General features: G+C 48.1%; 1 protein-coding gene across 4 annotated transcripts; it reads right to left on the reverse strand.

Annotated features, from left to right (window-relative positions):
• Positions 1 to 628: 628 nt before the first annotated feature.
• On the reverse strand, positions 629 to 16,184 carry SRSF11 (serine and arginine rich splicing factor 11). 4 transcript variants are annotated; one of them, XM_039710929.1, is made up of 12 exons: positions 16,012 to 16,184; positions 11,956 to 12,089; positions 8,023 to 8,132; positions 6,788 to 6,880; positions 5,531 to 5,580; positions 5,103 to 5,230; positions 4,092 to 4,173; positions 3,707 to 3,838; positions 3,373 to 3,462; positions 2,752 to 2,847; positions 1,891 to 2,029; positions 629 to 1,787 (listed from the first exon to the last, which is right to left on the reverse strand). In XM_039710929.1, exons 1-12 carry the CDS (start codon positions 16,137 to 16,139, stop codon positions 1,593 to 1,595), a joined length of 1,377 nt encoding a protein of 458 aa, XP_039566863.1. In that variant the 5' UTR covers positions 16,140 to 16,184; the 3' UTR covers positions 629 to 1,592. The 4 variants fall into 4 exon arrangements, with proteins under 4 accessions (XP_039566863.1, XP_039566862.1, XP_039566866.1 ...); XM_039710928.1 differs by having other exon boundaries at positions 629 to 1,790; XM_039710932.1 differs by lacking the exon at positions 16,012 to 16,184 and adding an exon at positions 8,429 to 9,268 and having other exon boundaries at positions 629 to 1,790; positions 9,751 to 12,086.
• Between the last annotated feature and the right edge of the window lie 470 nt (positions 16,185 to 16,654).

The raw sequence follows: 16,654 nt of genomic DNA on the forward strand, positions 1-16,654 counted from the left end.
GGAATGGCCTGCCCTGGATCACAGGCTGGACACTTCTGGGGGAATGGAGAGCAAACCCTGGATGGCCCTAGAGGCTTTGGCCTTGCAGGAGGGTGGGGGGTTTGAGGGGATTGTTGGTTTGGTGTTTTCTTTTGGCTTTGAGGGAGACTGCTTGGGGGTCTTGGGTTCTTCTGGGTTTTTGGGTTTTTTTTGAGGGAGGGCTGGGGTTGGGGTTATTAAGTTTTTAAACTCAGCCTTGCTCTCCTGCCCCCAGCATCAGCCCCCGAGCTCAGAGAGGGATCAGGGCCTCCCTCTGCAGGTGCAGGAAAATCTCCTGTTCTAAAGGGGCAGGAAAACTTCCCGGAAGGTCTCCAGCCACTGCCAGTTAAAACAAAGATTTTCCTAACTGCAGCTGTGGCCGTGAGCTTGCTCCAAGGGCACCCTGCCAGGCAGGGTCTCCCCAGAGCCTTCTCTTGCTTTTCATCCACCAGCACTCCCATAAACCTCCACATTCCCATTTTAACCCATTTCCCCCCAAAAGGTAAAATACTTCCTTCTTCACTGTAACAGGGAGATGGACAAGTCCGCTGTAAGGAACCAGGTTAAGTTTGGTGCACCCAGCAGTGAAAATAAAACCCAGCAGTTTTCTAGGAAGAGGAGTTGAAGTTTCAGGGTTTTATTATCAAAGTTTTGTAAAACATTTTCCGAAACTGTACATCGACATGGCACAGACTGTCGGCTACTTTTGTCTCTTTACCTGCACAAAAGTAAAAGCTCTGGAGCTGCTGGAACTAAGGAACAGCTTTGGGTAACTACTCTGCAAATACCATGGGATCACCGAGTGCGGGAGGGAGGGAACGGCCGGGACAGGAACACAAATTTATCCGTTTGTACAACTTGAGATCAAGTAAAAAGTACATTATCAATGGACTTGCTTTAAAAACAGACCAAGGTCATTTTAAAATGCACTCCCTGCTGCAGCGGGTGAGCTCCTGAGCCCCCAGCCCTGGCTGAAGCTGCTCCCCCAACCCTCCCTCACTGGGCACAGCCAGGATTCCCCTTCCCGAGGTCAGACCATCCCAGCTCGCCCTGGGTGGAACTGAACAGTGGAGAGAGCCCTCAGGAAGGTCAGGGCACAGAACCCTGGGCAAAGCCAACCAAAACGCACTGGGAAACCAAACCCAACGAGCCCAGCACATGGCTCACAACCAGAACTCAAGCCAGGAGCACAAAGAGCTGGTGCGATCCAAGGCCGGCTCCGGGGTGCCCGGGAGGCCCCCGGCAGCTGCAGGACAGGAGGCTGTGCCACACTCCCAGGGCATTCCCACAGGACAGAGGGGCCGTGCCACACTCCCCACACTGCTGGGCCCTGCTGGGCCCTGCTGGCTCAGCCCGGGACACTCCGGAGGGAGGGAAGCAGGGAGGGAGGGAGGAGGGACCTGCAGCCTGGCCCGGCCCCAGCTGGGCCCCGGAGCAGGGGATCCCTGTCTCAAGCTTTGGGTGTGAGTTAGTATCGGGATGGACAGACCATGGAGAGCTCGGAGCTGGATACATCTAGGTTGAGGATTAACAAGTACAGCATAAAGGATCACACTGGAGGGGCTGTGGGCGGCTCAGTCGCTCATGTCCATGTCCTCCTCGTGGTGGTCGTCCCCGTTCACCTTGGACTCCCTGCCCGGATCCCCGCTGCCCTTCTCTGCTCCGGGCTCCTTCCCTTTGGGGGAGGGAGCATCCGCCGCCTTCTTCTCCTCCTTCTTCTCCTTCTCGCTGTCGTAGCCCTGTTCCTCCTCGTCGTAGTCCCTTGTGACCTGCTTTGCCAGGGAAAGGGACACGTTAGCACTTCCCTGTGGGCCGGGCCGGGGGGGATGTGGGGCAGGGCTGGGAGCAGCTCCAGGGCTTTTTGGAACATACTTTCACATCCTTGTCGCTCTCGGATTTCCGGTCTCGATCCTTCTCCTTGTCTTTGCTCTTCTTTTTCTTGCTCGTTGACCGCTCCCTCTCGTCTCTGCTCCTCTCCTTGTCTTTATCCTTCTTCTTTTCCTTTTTATGCCTATGAGGATCAGCAGGCAGAGGATGAGGCCTGTCCCCATCACCCCACTCCGTGACTGGAACTGTGTCCAGAGCACTACCCACACGAAACCCAAATGAAAATGGAAGAGGGCAAGTAGGGAACAGGCTCTGCTTCCAGGAAATACCCAAAATCCCAATTTCTTAACTCTGTCTCAAGGACAGCACCACAGAGCCAAGGCTGAGCAATGCTGTGGCAAACAGAACCATGGAATCTCCTGAGCTGAAGGGCCCCACAGGGATCATGGAGTCCAAATTCTGCACAGCACAAACAGCAGTGCTCCAGTGTTTCACAGAGGAGCACCTTGAGCTCCCCGCGCTGGGACAAGGTCACAAAATCAGCTGATTCCCACTGTGCAGAGCCAAAGGGACTGGGAATGGTGGCACATCCTACTCCTACCACCCCTGACCCCTGGAGCTTACAGAGGAGCACCTTGAGCTCCCCACCCTGGGACAGGGTCACAGAACACCCAGGCCACCCAAAATCAGCTGATTCCCACTGTGCAGAGCCAAAGGGACTGGGAATGGTGGCACATCCTACTCCTACCACCCCTGACCCCTGGAGCTCCCAGCCAACCCCAGAGCAGCTCCGCAAAAGCAGCAAAGATTCCCCCCACACAGAATGCCCTGGGAGCCTCCCTGGAGGTCACAATTTGGGAATTTCCCACCCAGACACCATTCTTCCCAGCCAAGTGTTCCCCTGACCTTCTGGGTGACGGAGACCGGGACATTTTCCGTTTGGGAGACCGGGGCTTTTTCGGGGACCGCGTCCCGCTCCGGCTCCGCCGGCGCCGCCGTTCTCTGCAGGGAGACACAGGAGCTCTGGAAATCACTGCTTGTTTTTTTAAAGCCGCAAATGCATCCCTAACTCCAACCCTAGCCCTGCTCACAGGGTGCTAAAGAGTTGTTAAAACTGCAAGCTAAATTTGGAAGTTTTTTTTTAAAAAATGAAGCACTTTTGCCTGGATTTATTCCCTAAATCAGGAAGAGCTTGGCAGTGACCCTGGAGCATCAAATTCGGACACAGAGCAAGGAAAGCTGTTGTAAACCCAACGAATTTCCCTCAAATACTGCAGGAAAATCAAGTATCTTACAGACACAGGTGGTACAGGTGCTGTTGTGCCTGTACCAGACACATCCTCATTGGAAACACAATCCAATGGGATCCAGGCACAGTCTGGGCTGGAAGGAACCTCAAAGCCCGGCTCCTTCCATGGGCAGGGACACCTTCCACAGACCAGCTGCTCTACCACAAGAACATTTTTTTCTGTTTAATACTGATTGAAGTGCTGGGAACAGAGAGCAAGGAAAATCCCATTTCTGTACCTGCTTGTGCTTCTGGATCTTCTGGTTGTGCTGTAGCTTTTGGGGGGAGTTTTAGAACGTTTCTTTTCTTTCTCTTCCTTCTTTTTATCCCTTTTAGTAGAAAAGAGATCAAGTTTAAGTAAATTTCAAACAGCACATCCTAATCTGCTGTGCAGGGAAAGGGATGCAGAGCTGGGAGGGGCAGGGCTGGCTCCCCAGGCTGAGCCCCCCAGGAGCTCCAGCCCCTCTCTGAAGTGAGGGCCCAGAGCTGGACACAGCCCTGGGGGGACCCAGCAGGGCCAGCACAGGGGACAATCCCTGCCCTGCTCAGGACTGCACTCCCTGGAGTCATCACCTGGTTTTGGATGTGCTCCGAGACCTCCTGCTCCTCTCTCTGGAATGAGATCTCCTTCTCCTGGGACTTTTGGATCGCCTCCTGCTTCTGGATTTGGAATGGGATCTTCTCCTTGATCTGCTCCTGGAGCGTCTGCCAGGGACACACCAACATGGAGTCACAGGAAGGACACCCTGGGACTGCTCCCAGCCCAGCTCTCAGGGCTGGGAACCCCCCAAAACCCAGCCAAAGCCTCCAGCCACAGCCCGGCCTGCCCAGGAGCTCTGCACGCTGAAATGTCCGTGAAGCTTTGGAGCCCGACATCACACCCGAGCTCTTCCCAAGAATGATTTTTGCAGGAATTGTTCTTGCTGTGGGAGCTGTTTCTAAGGAATTGCTCAGTCACCTGTGTCTGGATGAGGAAGGTGTCCTCCTCCTCCTCGAGCGCGACCTCGACCTCGAATGTCTTCGTTTTTCATCTTTTTTGTCTGAAAAAGGAAAAGCAGAATAAAAACCAATGTTTTAATGTTCAAAATGATTTTCCAAAGGAAAGGACACGGAGCTTCATGTAATTGATATAAATCAATCTGATCTTGCCATTTGACATGAAGGCTCATCTATAATTTTCTTCACAAGAAGACAAAAAGAACCAACAGAAGACAGGGACATGTTTGTGACATAAAATAGAAGTTTTATGCAAAACTGGAGAAGTCAAAATTGAGAAAAAAACCCTTAATTTAACTCAGTGAAAAGCTGATGGCTGCAGGGCAATGGAAAATCCTGTGAAAATCCCAGAATTTGCCATTTCCTGAGGGGCTGAAGAACCTGTCAAATGATTGTTTTGCATCTCCCAGAAAAAAGCCTCAAGCTAAGCAAGAACAGGAGCTCTGTTCCTTCCTAGAAGTCATCAGGCTGCAGAACTGATGAATATTCTGTATTTCCAGTGTTCAGGTTTCTGCCCCTCGGATTTGGTGGCCCTGACATTTGTGAGAGCTGCTGGAGCTTGTTCTAAAATCAAACCTGCTGAAAGAAGCTCCAAAAAAGAGAATTATTTACAAACCTGCCCAGATCAGGAATGAAGATAAGGGAAAGCATCCCTGAGAAGCATCAGCAGGGTGCCAAGTGGTGAGGCCAGGAAATCCACATTCCCTTGGAATTTGAGACAGCAGCAGAACTTCCCTCAGGGAAGCCTGAGTGTTTTACAGCCCTCAAATCAGTGAATTTTGGGAAAATCAGTGGATTAATTCCAGCCCATTTCTGCAGGACACACGGAGCATCCACTGCAGGATGATTAAAAACCTAATAAAGGAATTCTCTACACAGGCATGAGGGCAGGGCTCTGCAGCCCATCAGCTCTGATCAGGTGCTGTGTCCAGCCCCATGCTGGCTGGAATGGCTCATTCCAGGCTGGAATTACCTGGCTCTATAGCAGCAGAGATTAAGGACTGTGCTTCTCGGACTCTCTTCATGGCCTCTTCTATTTCTTTACTGGAGGTATCTGATTTCAGACTGGGGGACACGAGACCTGCAGCCACATGGTTCAACCTGGGCAACACAAAATTCCAAAATTCAGGACTCCCAGGATACAGGTCTGCATTGTCAGACTCAGCCAGTTCCCAGGGTCAGGGAATCCTGGAATGGTTTTGGTTTGGAGGGACACCAAGCCCATCTCATCCCACCCCCTGCCAAGGGCAGGGAACCTTCCCTAGCCCAGGGTGCTCCAAGGCCCTTCCAAGCAGGGACTGGGCACTGAATCCCCATGGATATTCCCATGGAATCCCCAAGGATATTCCCATTAAATCCCCCAGCAGTGCAGTACAAGGGTTTGGGAGCACTGGTGCTTACTTTGGATCCACTGTGCTCATCAGTTTTAGGAGCTGATCTGCTGCGAGAGACTGTGAGGGAAAAACAAAGTTAGAAGCAGGCTGGGAGATGTGAGAGCTCCAGAACCTTCCTTGGAATGTCCCCTGGAAGTTTTCCCAGCTGGAAAAGGAGAGCAGAACACCCCCCAGCAAAGAGGAAAGGCCACACTGGGCTGCTGGGAGGGTGTGAACATCCCACACTGGGGATTTATTTTCCACAGCAGCCAAAGCCAGCCCTGCCTGGGCAGGATCAGGGATAAAACCACAAATGGATAAAACCACAAATGGATAAAAATACCAACAGACAAAAATACACTGCTGGGTGTGTTTATCATGAGGTACTGGTAACTTTTTGTGCACAGGTTATTTCTGTCACTGCAAGAGAACAGAGCCCTCTCTAAGCTGTCTGTCCACTGAAGACCTCAAGGCCAACTTACAAACATCTAAATATTCCATGACAAAATGAATTTTACAGCTCTTAGGATAATCCAGGTATTATTATGATCAGACATCTCCTGCACAAATGGGGTATTAAGAAAAAAATGCTTAATCCTCATTTTTTTTACAATGAACCCCAACTTTCATTTATGAAATGCTTCTTACAATCTGATGGTTTAATGTACAAAAATCCTCTATAACCCCAAACTTACATTTTCCTAATTTGCCTTTAATTTTTTTTTTCATTTGTTATTTAAGTTTCACCATCATTTGCTTGTTCTTCCACACGGGAATACATAAAAAATTTAAGTGATGGCAGTAGCAATGCAATAAATTATTGCTGCTTCTTGTTGCTGTACCAAAGTCTTTCGTTCTTACCTCTTAAATATTTTATCTATATAGATATGAGCAATATATTTATATTGATATATTTTTATTGATACAAATATACTCAGTATTCTAGTACTTAAAAGCCTTTTTTGTTCAGCTGTAACAACCTAATGAAGCTTCCTCACATTTTTGACATCTACAAAATTAGAAAGTCAAAACTAATTTTCACTTGAAGAACAAGGCAGGTTCCTGGCCTGATAATGACACATACTTGAAACATTTAATTGCTATTCCCAAATTCCTCCTTGGCCCCTTCCAACATTTAATTTGATATTCAAGCAGATATTTTTTATTCCAAACAGAAACCACCCCCTGGAGTTCCCAGGCAGTGGCTGTGAAGTGATCCAAATGAAAACCACTCCTAGACAGGAAAAAGGGGGGCAATAAAGGACATTTTGGAATGAGGACGTACCTGGGAGTTCAGGTTTGCTCCAGGAAGCCCAAGAGCAGCAAGGGCAGGGTCGAGAGCAGGAGCTCCTAAAGCAGCTAAAGGGACAGCACCAATCTGTGGCAGAGACAGCAGTTAGGGCACAGGCAGGGACATCACTGGGCAGGGGAAATAAAGGTGAAGGAGTAAAGCATTCCAGCAAATTGAAGGGATAGTTAAAAATGAAGTTATTTTCCAGTGCTAAAATGGAAATTCGTTCCAAGTTTTTGAGGCTATTGCCCCATTTCTAATTCATTTTAGGGTTGAGATGGCCATGGTTTATGTTGAAAGGCAATTTAACAATACTGCATCCCTGTAAACGTCTCCAGTTTGGTTAAAAAGCTACTGGGAGAGCAGAAGGCTCCCTAAAGCAGCTCATTTTGGGCCATTTCACATGAGGTGACTGAGCCAGACACCCAGACCCATCACACACTGCCAAGATGTGCTGAACACATCCCACCAGAGGGGTGGGAGCAGCCTGGCCTCAGGGACACAGCTGCAACTCAGGTGGCCCAACATCCATTTCCAGGACTCATATGCACAGGTTTTCAGTGAGTGCAATCTTCTGGGTTGTATTTGGTCCTTCCAACCCCTCCCCTGGGTTTCAGAGGTTAAATTTAGGCTCTTCCCTCCTGAGCAGCTCCATGGCCAGGGGGTCCTTCAACTGAGCAGAAGCTGGGGAGGGTTTGAGGAGAGCAGAATTGATGAGGCTTCATCATGATTTACAATGATTAATTGGCCTCCTGCACTTTGATTCTGTGCCCTGTTAAGAGCTGGGCTGTGACTCCAGCTTCTCCCACAATGTGCAATTCTCACTGTTCATCTTCCACATGAATTCCTGTGGGTTCACACAACCAGGCTCCAATTTTCCCCTCAGCTGGGAATTAATGAAGGGAATCTCACAGTGTGGCAGCTCCTTGGACTTGAGGAATTTAAAATCTGTGAGACCTCTAGTGCTTGTCACATCTGTAAAGCACAGCGGGTGAGAGGGGTGGGAGGCACAGACAGGGCCCTGAGAAACCAGGGAATAAGGAAATAAGGGGAAATGAGGATATTCCATCTAACAGCTTGTCACTGTCGTGCCCCAATTCCCATCAGAGCTGTCCCAATCCATCGGGGTCGATTAAGCACTCTAGGAATTGGAATCAATTTCAGTCCTGAAAGAAAGAGCAGGAATGAAGTGGGAATGCAGCAGGAGACACACGGGGGTCCCAGCCTACCTGAGAGAGAGGGTTGGGAGTGGGCAGCAGGCCACCCCCGGGCAGCAGCCCTGCCACGGCATTAGCTGGTGCCAAGAGAGACAAAGCCTTAGTCTCATCAGGAATGACTCCTGCAGGGAAACAGCCTGGCATTAGAGTGCATCCCAGCCCAGAGGCACCAAATACACAAATACACCCAGCAAAGTCTCCCTGATACACCACCTGAGTTTGTTGAAAGTACTTATGTTGGCTAAAATACAAAGCTTGATGGCTATTAATATTTAGCATTAACTTTTTTTGTCAGAATGCAACTTCAATGGGTGACAATTTGACTGTTCCTTTTTCTCTACAAAAGGTTAAGTTTCTAGAGCAAAAAAATAGCACAATACACACTACTTTGTTGTTAACACTGCCAAGGTTTCATCACCTGTACTCGATTTTTAAGTCATGAACCAAACGTAAGCAAGCACAGTCGGTTCTCCAGGGGTGAGAGTGCTCTCAACTTTCAAAAGCTGTTTTATGAACAACGACTCGTGTCGGCTGCTTCACTACAAAGCACACAGAAAAATCAAGATACACAAGACAAAAAAAGTTGGATTTAGGGGTTAATAATATGGTACAGTTCACTATGTTTTCTTTTACACCTACCATACAAATTTTGGCAAACTTAAAGAGAAGGGATGGGTGTTTTGGGTAGGGCTTTTGCTGACGTGTCACATGGAATGCGGTCCCTGCGGCTCTCCGGGAATGCTGGGGGTGTGTCTGTGGCTGGGATACACACAGGGATGCTGGCACATTCCTTACCTGTGCAGTAAAATGCTTTTGTTCCAATATGTGCCAGCTTAGAGCACCAACAATGCTGCTGCCACCTGCCGTGGCACAGGGGACTCGTGGCCCAAAGTCTTGCAGGCAGCTAAGCCCAGGGCTTCCTGCTCTGCCTGCTCTGCACACAGAGTGCTCAGGGCCCTACTAGCAAACAGTTGTGGAGGGAGTTTTACTCTATCCAACAGCAAAAGCCCTATACAGGTGGATTAATTTGTTAATGTGCCCAAGCCCCCAAAATGAGAGTTCAATAAAACAATTTTACTATATAGTTGCAAATACCAGTAGTGTTTCTGTAATACATATTAAGAAACTGCATCTCATCATAAAACATACAATATGTACAGGGCACTTAAGAGAAACTGGATAAGCTGCAGAAGAAAACTGTTGGGTGGTATTTTCAGCAGGGCCTGGTATATAGTTCAGGCTGAACCAGGGAAAAGAACTGTAAAACACAACAACAAAAAAGAAAAACCACTGTTAAATAAAGGTAATGGTTCCTCCCACCTATACTGAGAAGTGCCGATAATCTACACAAATGTACAATACACAGCACTGATATCTGGCTCGTGGCACTGAGCTGGCAGCACTTTAGATACCCAAAGTTATGGAGGGACAGGGAAAAAGGTCATGGAGGCAAAGGGCAGGAATGCATAAATATATCAACATACCTACAGAGAGATTATGGGGTCATTTGGCATGCAAAATTATGTCTCAAGAGGATATTTATCAATTACAGCTAAACATTTCAAATTAGTGCAACTACAACATTTCTGGCATCTAAATACAAATCCTCAGACTTAGCTCGAGACACCTCACAGAAGATCTGCATCCATTAAAAAAAATTCATGCATCTGATCCTCTAATTGTTTCTTTTAAAAGTATTTAAATAAACTACAATTTAAAAAAAGCAATGAGGCCCCTCACCAGTTAATTTTCATGCTTCAAGAGCTTTTTTTACTGCTGCTTTGTTAGAACCATGAAATACTGCATGAATGTGTAGAAATGAAAGAAAAAGAAACAGACAAAAGAAACAAACATTAACCAAAGAACCTAAACACCCCCCCAGCCATCTTTAACCTTAAGAGTTCCTTCCAAATCCAGGAATTAGCCCAGAGAAAATGACAAATACTAAACCTTACCGTAGCCTTTGTGTATAGTTCTATAACACAAAGCAACAGCCAACACCAAAGTGTCTGTGTGAGCTAAAACTTGGGACAGGGGGGGAATTATTGCACTAAACAGATAATAAACATTTGCTTTAGTGACAGGCAATAATCACACAGGTTCATTAGCACAGCAGAAATCAGAGAGGAGGGCCCCACTCAGCACAGGCCTGGCTTTAAGCACATCAGCAGTGGCACTGTGGGCTGGGGAAATGCTGCTCCTGGTTGAACCGGGACCCTGGCAGGCTGAATTTTGGGGAAACTACTCCAGCACAGGGACAGAAGCATGGGATTATCAACCCAGGGGCAGTACTTTATTGGCTGAACATCTCTCTTATGATGTGCCAAGGCCATTAAATTCTGAACTGTTAGACAACACAAGGTACAGCCCAGGAGTGACTCCTGAACAGGCCCAGGAAAACATTCTGCTTTAATAATTGGACTTTCTGAAGCCCAGCTGCTGGGCAGGTTTCTCTGTGTGCCAGGCTTATCCACAGTGGGCAAAGTGAGACTGACAAAGAGAAAAGTGGGCTTATCCTTGTAGGAAGAGTTAAACACTGGCATTATCCCCACGGGCCTTGGGGAAGATTCCAGGACAATCTCACTGGACTGGTGCTGTGTTTAACAGCCACACAGGGACAAGAAGCTCTCAGCTCTGCTGCTCTCAAGCAGGGGCTGCAGGAGCAGTAACTCCATTGCAGAAGGGGTTCTGTGCCCTCAGGGAGCAGCAGGGCTCAGTCAGAGGGCACACTCCTACACTCCAGGAATTAGGCTGGACATCTTTTAAGTTTTGTATCTTTTACGCTTAAGGAATACAAAGATAAGATAAGACAGTCCCCAGGCCTCAAGAGACAGCTCCAGCATGACAGATTACAGGTGTGACCCCAGGCCATGTACCCAACTTAGCACTGTAGTATGACTTAATCTGCAAGATTTCATTCAATTCAACCTTTCCCAGAAGTAAATCAAGAAATTCACAAGTACAATGGAAATCAGTTACTTCTAAAGCAAGTCTAGAAGAGTTTAATAAGACTTCTGTAAGAAGAGGTGTCTTCTCAGCACTTTGCTTTTAAGGTAAGTTCCAAAAACCCTGCTCATTGCCTTTGAAATTACTGTAACACCCTAAAATGTAAAAATAAAAAGAAGAAGAGAAAATGTAGTTAACAAGTGGTTACACCAGGAAAACACTTGGGGACTTGAGTGCTTGCTGGCCTTTAGTTAATGGCTAGAATCCCCTGTAGCTGCAGAGGACCCACTGTTTTTCAGTCATCTGGAAGGGCTTTGCATTTGCCTTCTCCACTACAAAAATCACACACACAAATAACAGAGAGAAGAGTTTATTATTTAGTGAAATTCTATTAAATATATCAAGGATGAACAAGAAAACTTGGAATTAAAAACTAGGACCAGTGCCCATGTGGCACCTCTTGGAAGTTGTCACTTTTGAGTTAAACCGTAATTATTCAAACCCTTGGTATACTGGACTCCACAAGGAGAGTGAGGGCCTTTTTTTGGGGATGTTCCCAAATAAATGCAGTGGCAGCATAGCCCAAAGGAATGTTCATTCCTCTCCCGTGCACTCTCAGGGAGGGAGAAACCGTTCTCATGAAGAGAGTGAGAGTGGCAAACAATCATTAAGGTAAAATTTCCTTAAAATATTGACCTGATTGCATTACAATCTGTTTGGGAAAATGTCTCACTGAGACTGACACAGAGCAAAATTGGCATAGAATTCTGCCTAAAATGTTCTCATTCTACACTTCAAGACACACAAAACTTTCCACTTCGATTTGGTGTCACTATGGAAACAAAGTGACCAAATGCAGGGGCCAAAGGCAATATACCAAGGGTTTCAGAATGGCAATCTGACGTGTTTGACATAGGACTACTGTTAAAATCTGTGCACTAGACAGGAACCAACCACCACCCAAAGGTGGCCCCGTAGAACACCAAACAAGTTACAAACCTTCAGCATAGGGAACGACTATGAGGGCTCTGTCAACGAACACAGTGTTTGTCAGGTGCTGGGCCACCACGGCCGAGTCGGGGTCGTGGAACTTTACAAAGCACACGCGCGACGACACCGGCAAGGGGGAGTCACTGCAAGAGAAGAGCCAGCACTCAGGGACAGCAGGGACAGTGCCCACCCACCCCGGAATCACAGCAGCCCCACACCCCCTCGCCTGGAGCTGCACTGAGCTCTGCTATGGCTCGGAGCTCTGGTATGCACAATGAGTCCGTGAGTGCTCCCCTAAATGCAAATTCCGCCCTGGCTGGGAGGAAAGCTCGGCTGAAAAAGGAGAAAAAGGGAGCAATTCTGTCTCAGTTAAACCTGTGGTGTCACGCTCACTGCTTTAGGCCCCAGATGACTGATTAAGGTAAATTGTGAAACAGAGGGTGATGATTAAAGGATCCTCGTGACTCGGGACAAGGGCACGTAGGGGCGGGTGTGGGGTGAAGGCCTTGACCTGACAGAGGGCAGGGATGGGATATTGGGAAGGAATTCCTGGCTGGGAAGGGGCTGAGGCCCTGGAACAGAATGCCCAGAGAAGCTGTGGCTGCCCCTGGATCCCTGCAGTGCCCAAGGCCAGGTGGGAGCAGTCTGGGACAGTGGAAGGTGTTTCTGCCATGGCAGGGGGGCACTGGATGAGCTCTAAGGTCACTCCCAACCCAAACCAGTCTGGGATTCTGTTTTATTCATCAACCCAATTCTATCCCAGCTTCTAGACTAAACTTCACCGTGCTCCCACATCCTGAGGAATGCCCAGTGCTGAGCTCCTGCCTGTCTTCAGCAGGGAAGAGCAAACACAAGGAAAGGTAAGGAGCTCTGGGAGGAATGAAAAGCTGAGCACAGTAAAACAGACCTCTCTCCAAGGCAGGCCTGTGTCTGTCAACCTACAAACCCTAAACTGAGAAGTTCTGAGCCACTTCGAAGAAAAACCAACCAGAAATATCCACTTCCTATAACAGGAAAGAATGGTAGAACTACAGCTGTAACTTCCCTAAAAGCAAATCAAACTGAAAAAAACAGGTGCAGTCAACCCAGGCATGGTCCAGGATGGGTTTTAAGAACCTCCCCCGTCCTGAAAGTGGGGCAGATTTGGGGGTAATTGGATGTAAAGTGAAAGACAGGAAGGAAAATTCTTCTGCAGACAGAACTGTGGGACAGAGGAGTTGAAAGCTGCCTCCAGAAGGCAGGGAATGGAAGCAGCAGCAAATCCTAAATCCCTTGTTCTACGCCAGGCCAGGGGTCCAGATCAGCTTGGGGAGCTCTGAAAACATCACTGATCCTGACAAAAAGCTGCTTTTCCTACCTGGATTCCCAGCCCAACCCCAAAACACGTGACTTCAAAGGCACCCCAGCTCCAGAGCAGTTTGATGTGGGCTGCTGAGGCTGATCAAGCCTTTCAGCACTGGGGGCTGGCAGAATTCAGGAGCAGCTCCGACACAAGCAGACAGATCCAGGGTCTATTTTGGGCACTGCAAATGCCAAAAGCTCCCTCACCTTCAGCCCCACTGGGCCCAAGACACACAACTGCCCCCAGTGCCAGTCACACCACTCTTCAGTAACCTTACATTTCACCTGGTGTGGAAAACTAAATTGCAGCCAGCACGTTGCAGCTTCTGAAACATTAAAATTAGAAACAGCCACTTGCTCCCACAGCTTGCAGACTGAATAAATTGGGAAATAACTGCAGTGACAAATGAGAAAAAAAATTGAATCTGTTGGCTCTTTTATGCCCAGGAATCCATAGCAGCTTGCCAAAATGGTGCCTTTTTTAGCCCATAAGTAATAATTAATAATAAGAAATAATGAGAAATTAAAAAATAATAACACATAAACCCAAAGAAGTGTTAGTAGAAGGTGTTTAACAAAATCACAGTAACATTGTAAAGGAAAGCAAATTAAGGGTTCATGGCAGACCTGAAGGAGTTCCTAAACTAAATTGTATAAAAATTACAGAATTGCAGAAATGCAGCCCAGTATTGTGAGGCATTTTTAAAATGCCACTGATAACAAAGGAATGTGAAGCAGAGCAGATCCTATTGACTCCTCAGCAGATCCTGTTTACAGCCAGGACTGCCACTGGGAATGCTTTGGGGTAGCTGAGCTTTCTCCCAAAATAATGAACCTAAAATAACAACTGAAAATGTGTTAGGCAACGCTTCTGCAGCCTGACATTTAATTTACATCTGTGTATTGCACTTTTAAAAATGGTATTTCCACTCACTCTCAAATCCAAGCTGGGCGAAATTCAACAAGAACTGGATGTTCCCAACAGCTCCCAAAAAAAGCCACCATCCATCATTATTCTAATTCACCCAAGACTGGAGCATTGAGGAATTGTCTCTCAGCCACTGGAATGCTGGGACACACAAGGATTTCCTGGGGCTGCAATACAGGAAACTCAGAAATCCTCTCCCTCCACTTTCCAGTCTGGATGGAGTTTTATGGAATATAACAAAGATGAGAACCAGGCAATGGAGTTGGGGAAAAGCAGGAGGAGGAGGGGGAGGAAAATTGGAAGAAGTCCCAGAGCTGGCTGTGCATTAAAGGTGCAGCTGAGGTGTACAATAAACGGGAAACAGGGGATTAAATAAACTGGGAAAAGGAGGTGGATGAGGGGAGAGGAGGAAAAACAGGAATTGAGAGGAGCTCAGGAAGTTACACGTGTTCTGGAAGAGCAGGAGAAGAAGGAAGCTCCACAGCAGAGCCAGAGTGACACAGATCAAACAAAGAGGTGGAGCAAAGGAAATGGGATTGGCTCCTCAAACACCACAGGCAAGGGAGAATGCCAGCAGGATCCAGAAAGGAATCCAGATTAGGGGGAGAATTCACAGGTAATGATTTATATCCCACACCCCTCCACAATGAATGGGCACCATGGGCAGGGAGAAGTCAGGAGCAGGAATCTGAGGGGGAAGGAGCAGAAAGAGAACGTGGCACTAATAAAAAATGTCCCCTTTTTGGGGTGAAGGGGAACTGAAGTGACCCAGAGCAGATTCCCATCAGGGCAGGGAGAACCCCCTGGGGCTGAGCTTCTCACACGAGGAAGGGACACCAAGGCACTGCAGCAACCCCTCAACAGATGAGTTAATGTGTACCTAAAGCTACAAAGTTTCAGAGACCAATCACCTCCAACAACCGCCCTAAAAAATGAGACTGAGAGTTCAGACACAGGGCAGGAAAGGACTGCCCTGCCACAGGGGAGCTCCTGCATGTCAGTTATCCAGCTGGGAACAAGAAACCTCCTCTGGAACTCTCTTTGCTCTGTGCCAGCAGGGATGGAAGCCCCAGTGAGGAAAAACAAATATTCTGCTGGACTTTTCCCCCCTAAAATAATAAATCCAAGTGATTCTGGGTATTACAAATAATTGATTGTTTGATTAATCTTCAACGTGGCAGAAAGAAAACCCTTAATTTATACAATGAATATGCAAAACAACAACATGTAATGACAGCAGGCTCTGTAAATTAAACTGAAACTGTTAGCATTGCTAACACCCAGGTTTTATATTGCATCAGAAGGATTCTGAAAGCACTGCTTAAGTTCATTAGAACTTAATTGCAAGTGAATATATAAAAACTATCTTTTTTTTGTGTGTGGCTATTTTTAAATTGCAGGGGGTACCTGACACTTTTTCAGTTATATACACACTTGAAACGTGCATTATTTGTTTTAATTTGCACAGAACTCTCTGCAATATGTGCAACTGCCAAATGCGTATTTGTTAGCAGCTTCCTTTCTGCTCAGCACAGAGGGAACACAAACATTAAAAGCGTGTTTTTTGTACACTAGCAAAAAAAAAATCTTCGTAACAAACGCGTCAATCTCCGCCTAGAGAAGGCCCAGCCGCACCAGCCGGGACAAGCAGCTCCCGCGGAGGAGCGCGCGGCTCCACGCCCCGCAGCGATCCCCGTGACCGAGCGGGGCCGCCCCCGGGCGCGGCGATCACGGCAGCGGGGGCGGCCGGGCCGGGCCGGGCCGCGGGGGAGAGGCCGGGCCGGGCCCGCACTCACTCGGGGGGGAAGAGGCGCAGCTCCTCGATCTTGCCCAGGAAGCCGAAGAGGGTCCGCATCTGCTCCGAGCTGGCGCTGGGCGAGACGTTGGTGACCTGGATCACGTCGGTGCCGCTGCTGGAGGCCATCGCGCCGCCGCCCGCTCCGCCGCTGCTGCTGCGGCACACACAGCGCGGGCCCGGAAGGTGCGCGCTCAGCCCCCCCCCCATCCCCGTCCCCTCACGGGCCCGCGCGCGGGAAAGCGCTGAGGGGGCTCTGAGGGGCCGCGATCGCCTCAGCAAACCCTCACAAAATCCCCGTCATGCCTAGGGATTCTGGCTTCTCTCTGTTTGTGATCCTGTTATGAATAAAAAGTTATCTCTGTTTTTTTTTAAGGTTGCAGAGTTAAAACAAGTTGGAGCAGTTGCTGTTAAGTTAGCTTCATTGTTAAGAGTTCTTCTTCAATGGAGCCGAGATGTTGGCCTGAAAAGCAGAAATCTGCTAATTTCCCGTGAGTACGGAATCCCCAGCTCTGCCTGCAGACCAGCGGACAAAGGCCCGTCGATTTCTCCCCACCTGAGCTGATCCTTCTTAATAAAGGCATTAAAAAGGAAAGAGATCTCCTGCCCATTTTATTTCAGTCCTGCAGTTCTTTAGTGCTTAA

This window comes from Passer montanus, unplaced genomic scaffold (genome assembly GCF_014805655.1).
Source record: "Passer montanus isolate IOZ18808 unplaced genomic scaffold, ASM1480565v1 scaffold238, whole genome shotgun sequence".
Taxonomy (NCBI): Eukaryota; Metazoa; Chordata; class Aves; order Passeriformes; family Passeridae; genus Passer; species Passer montanus.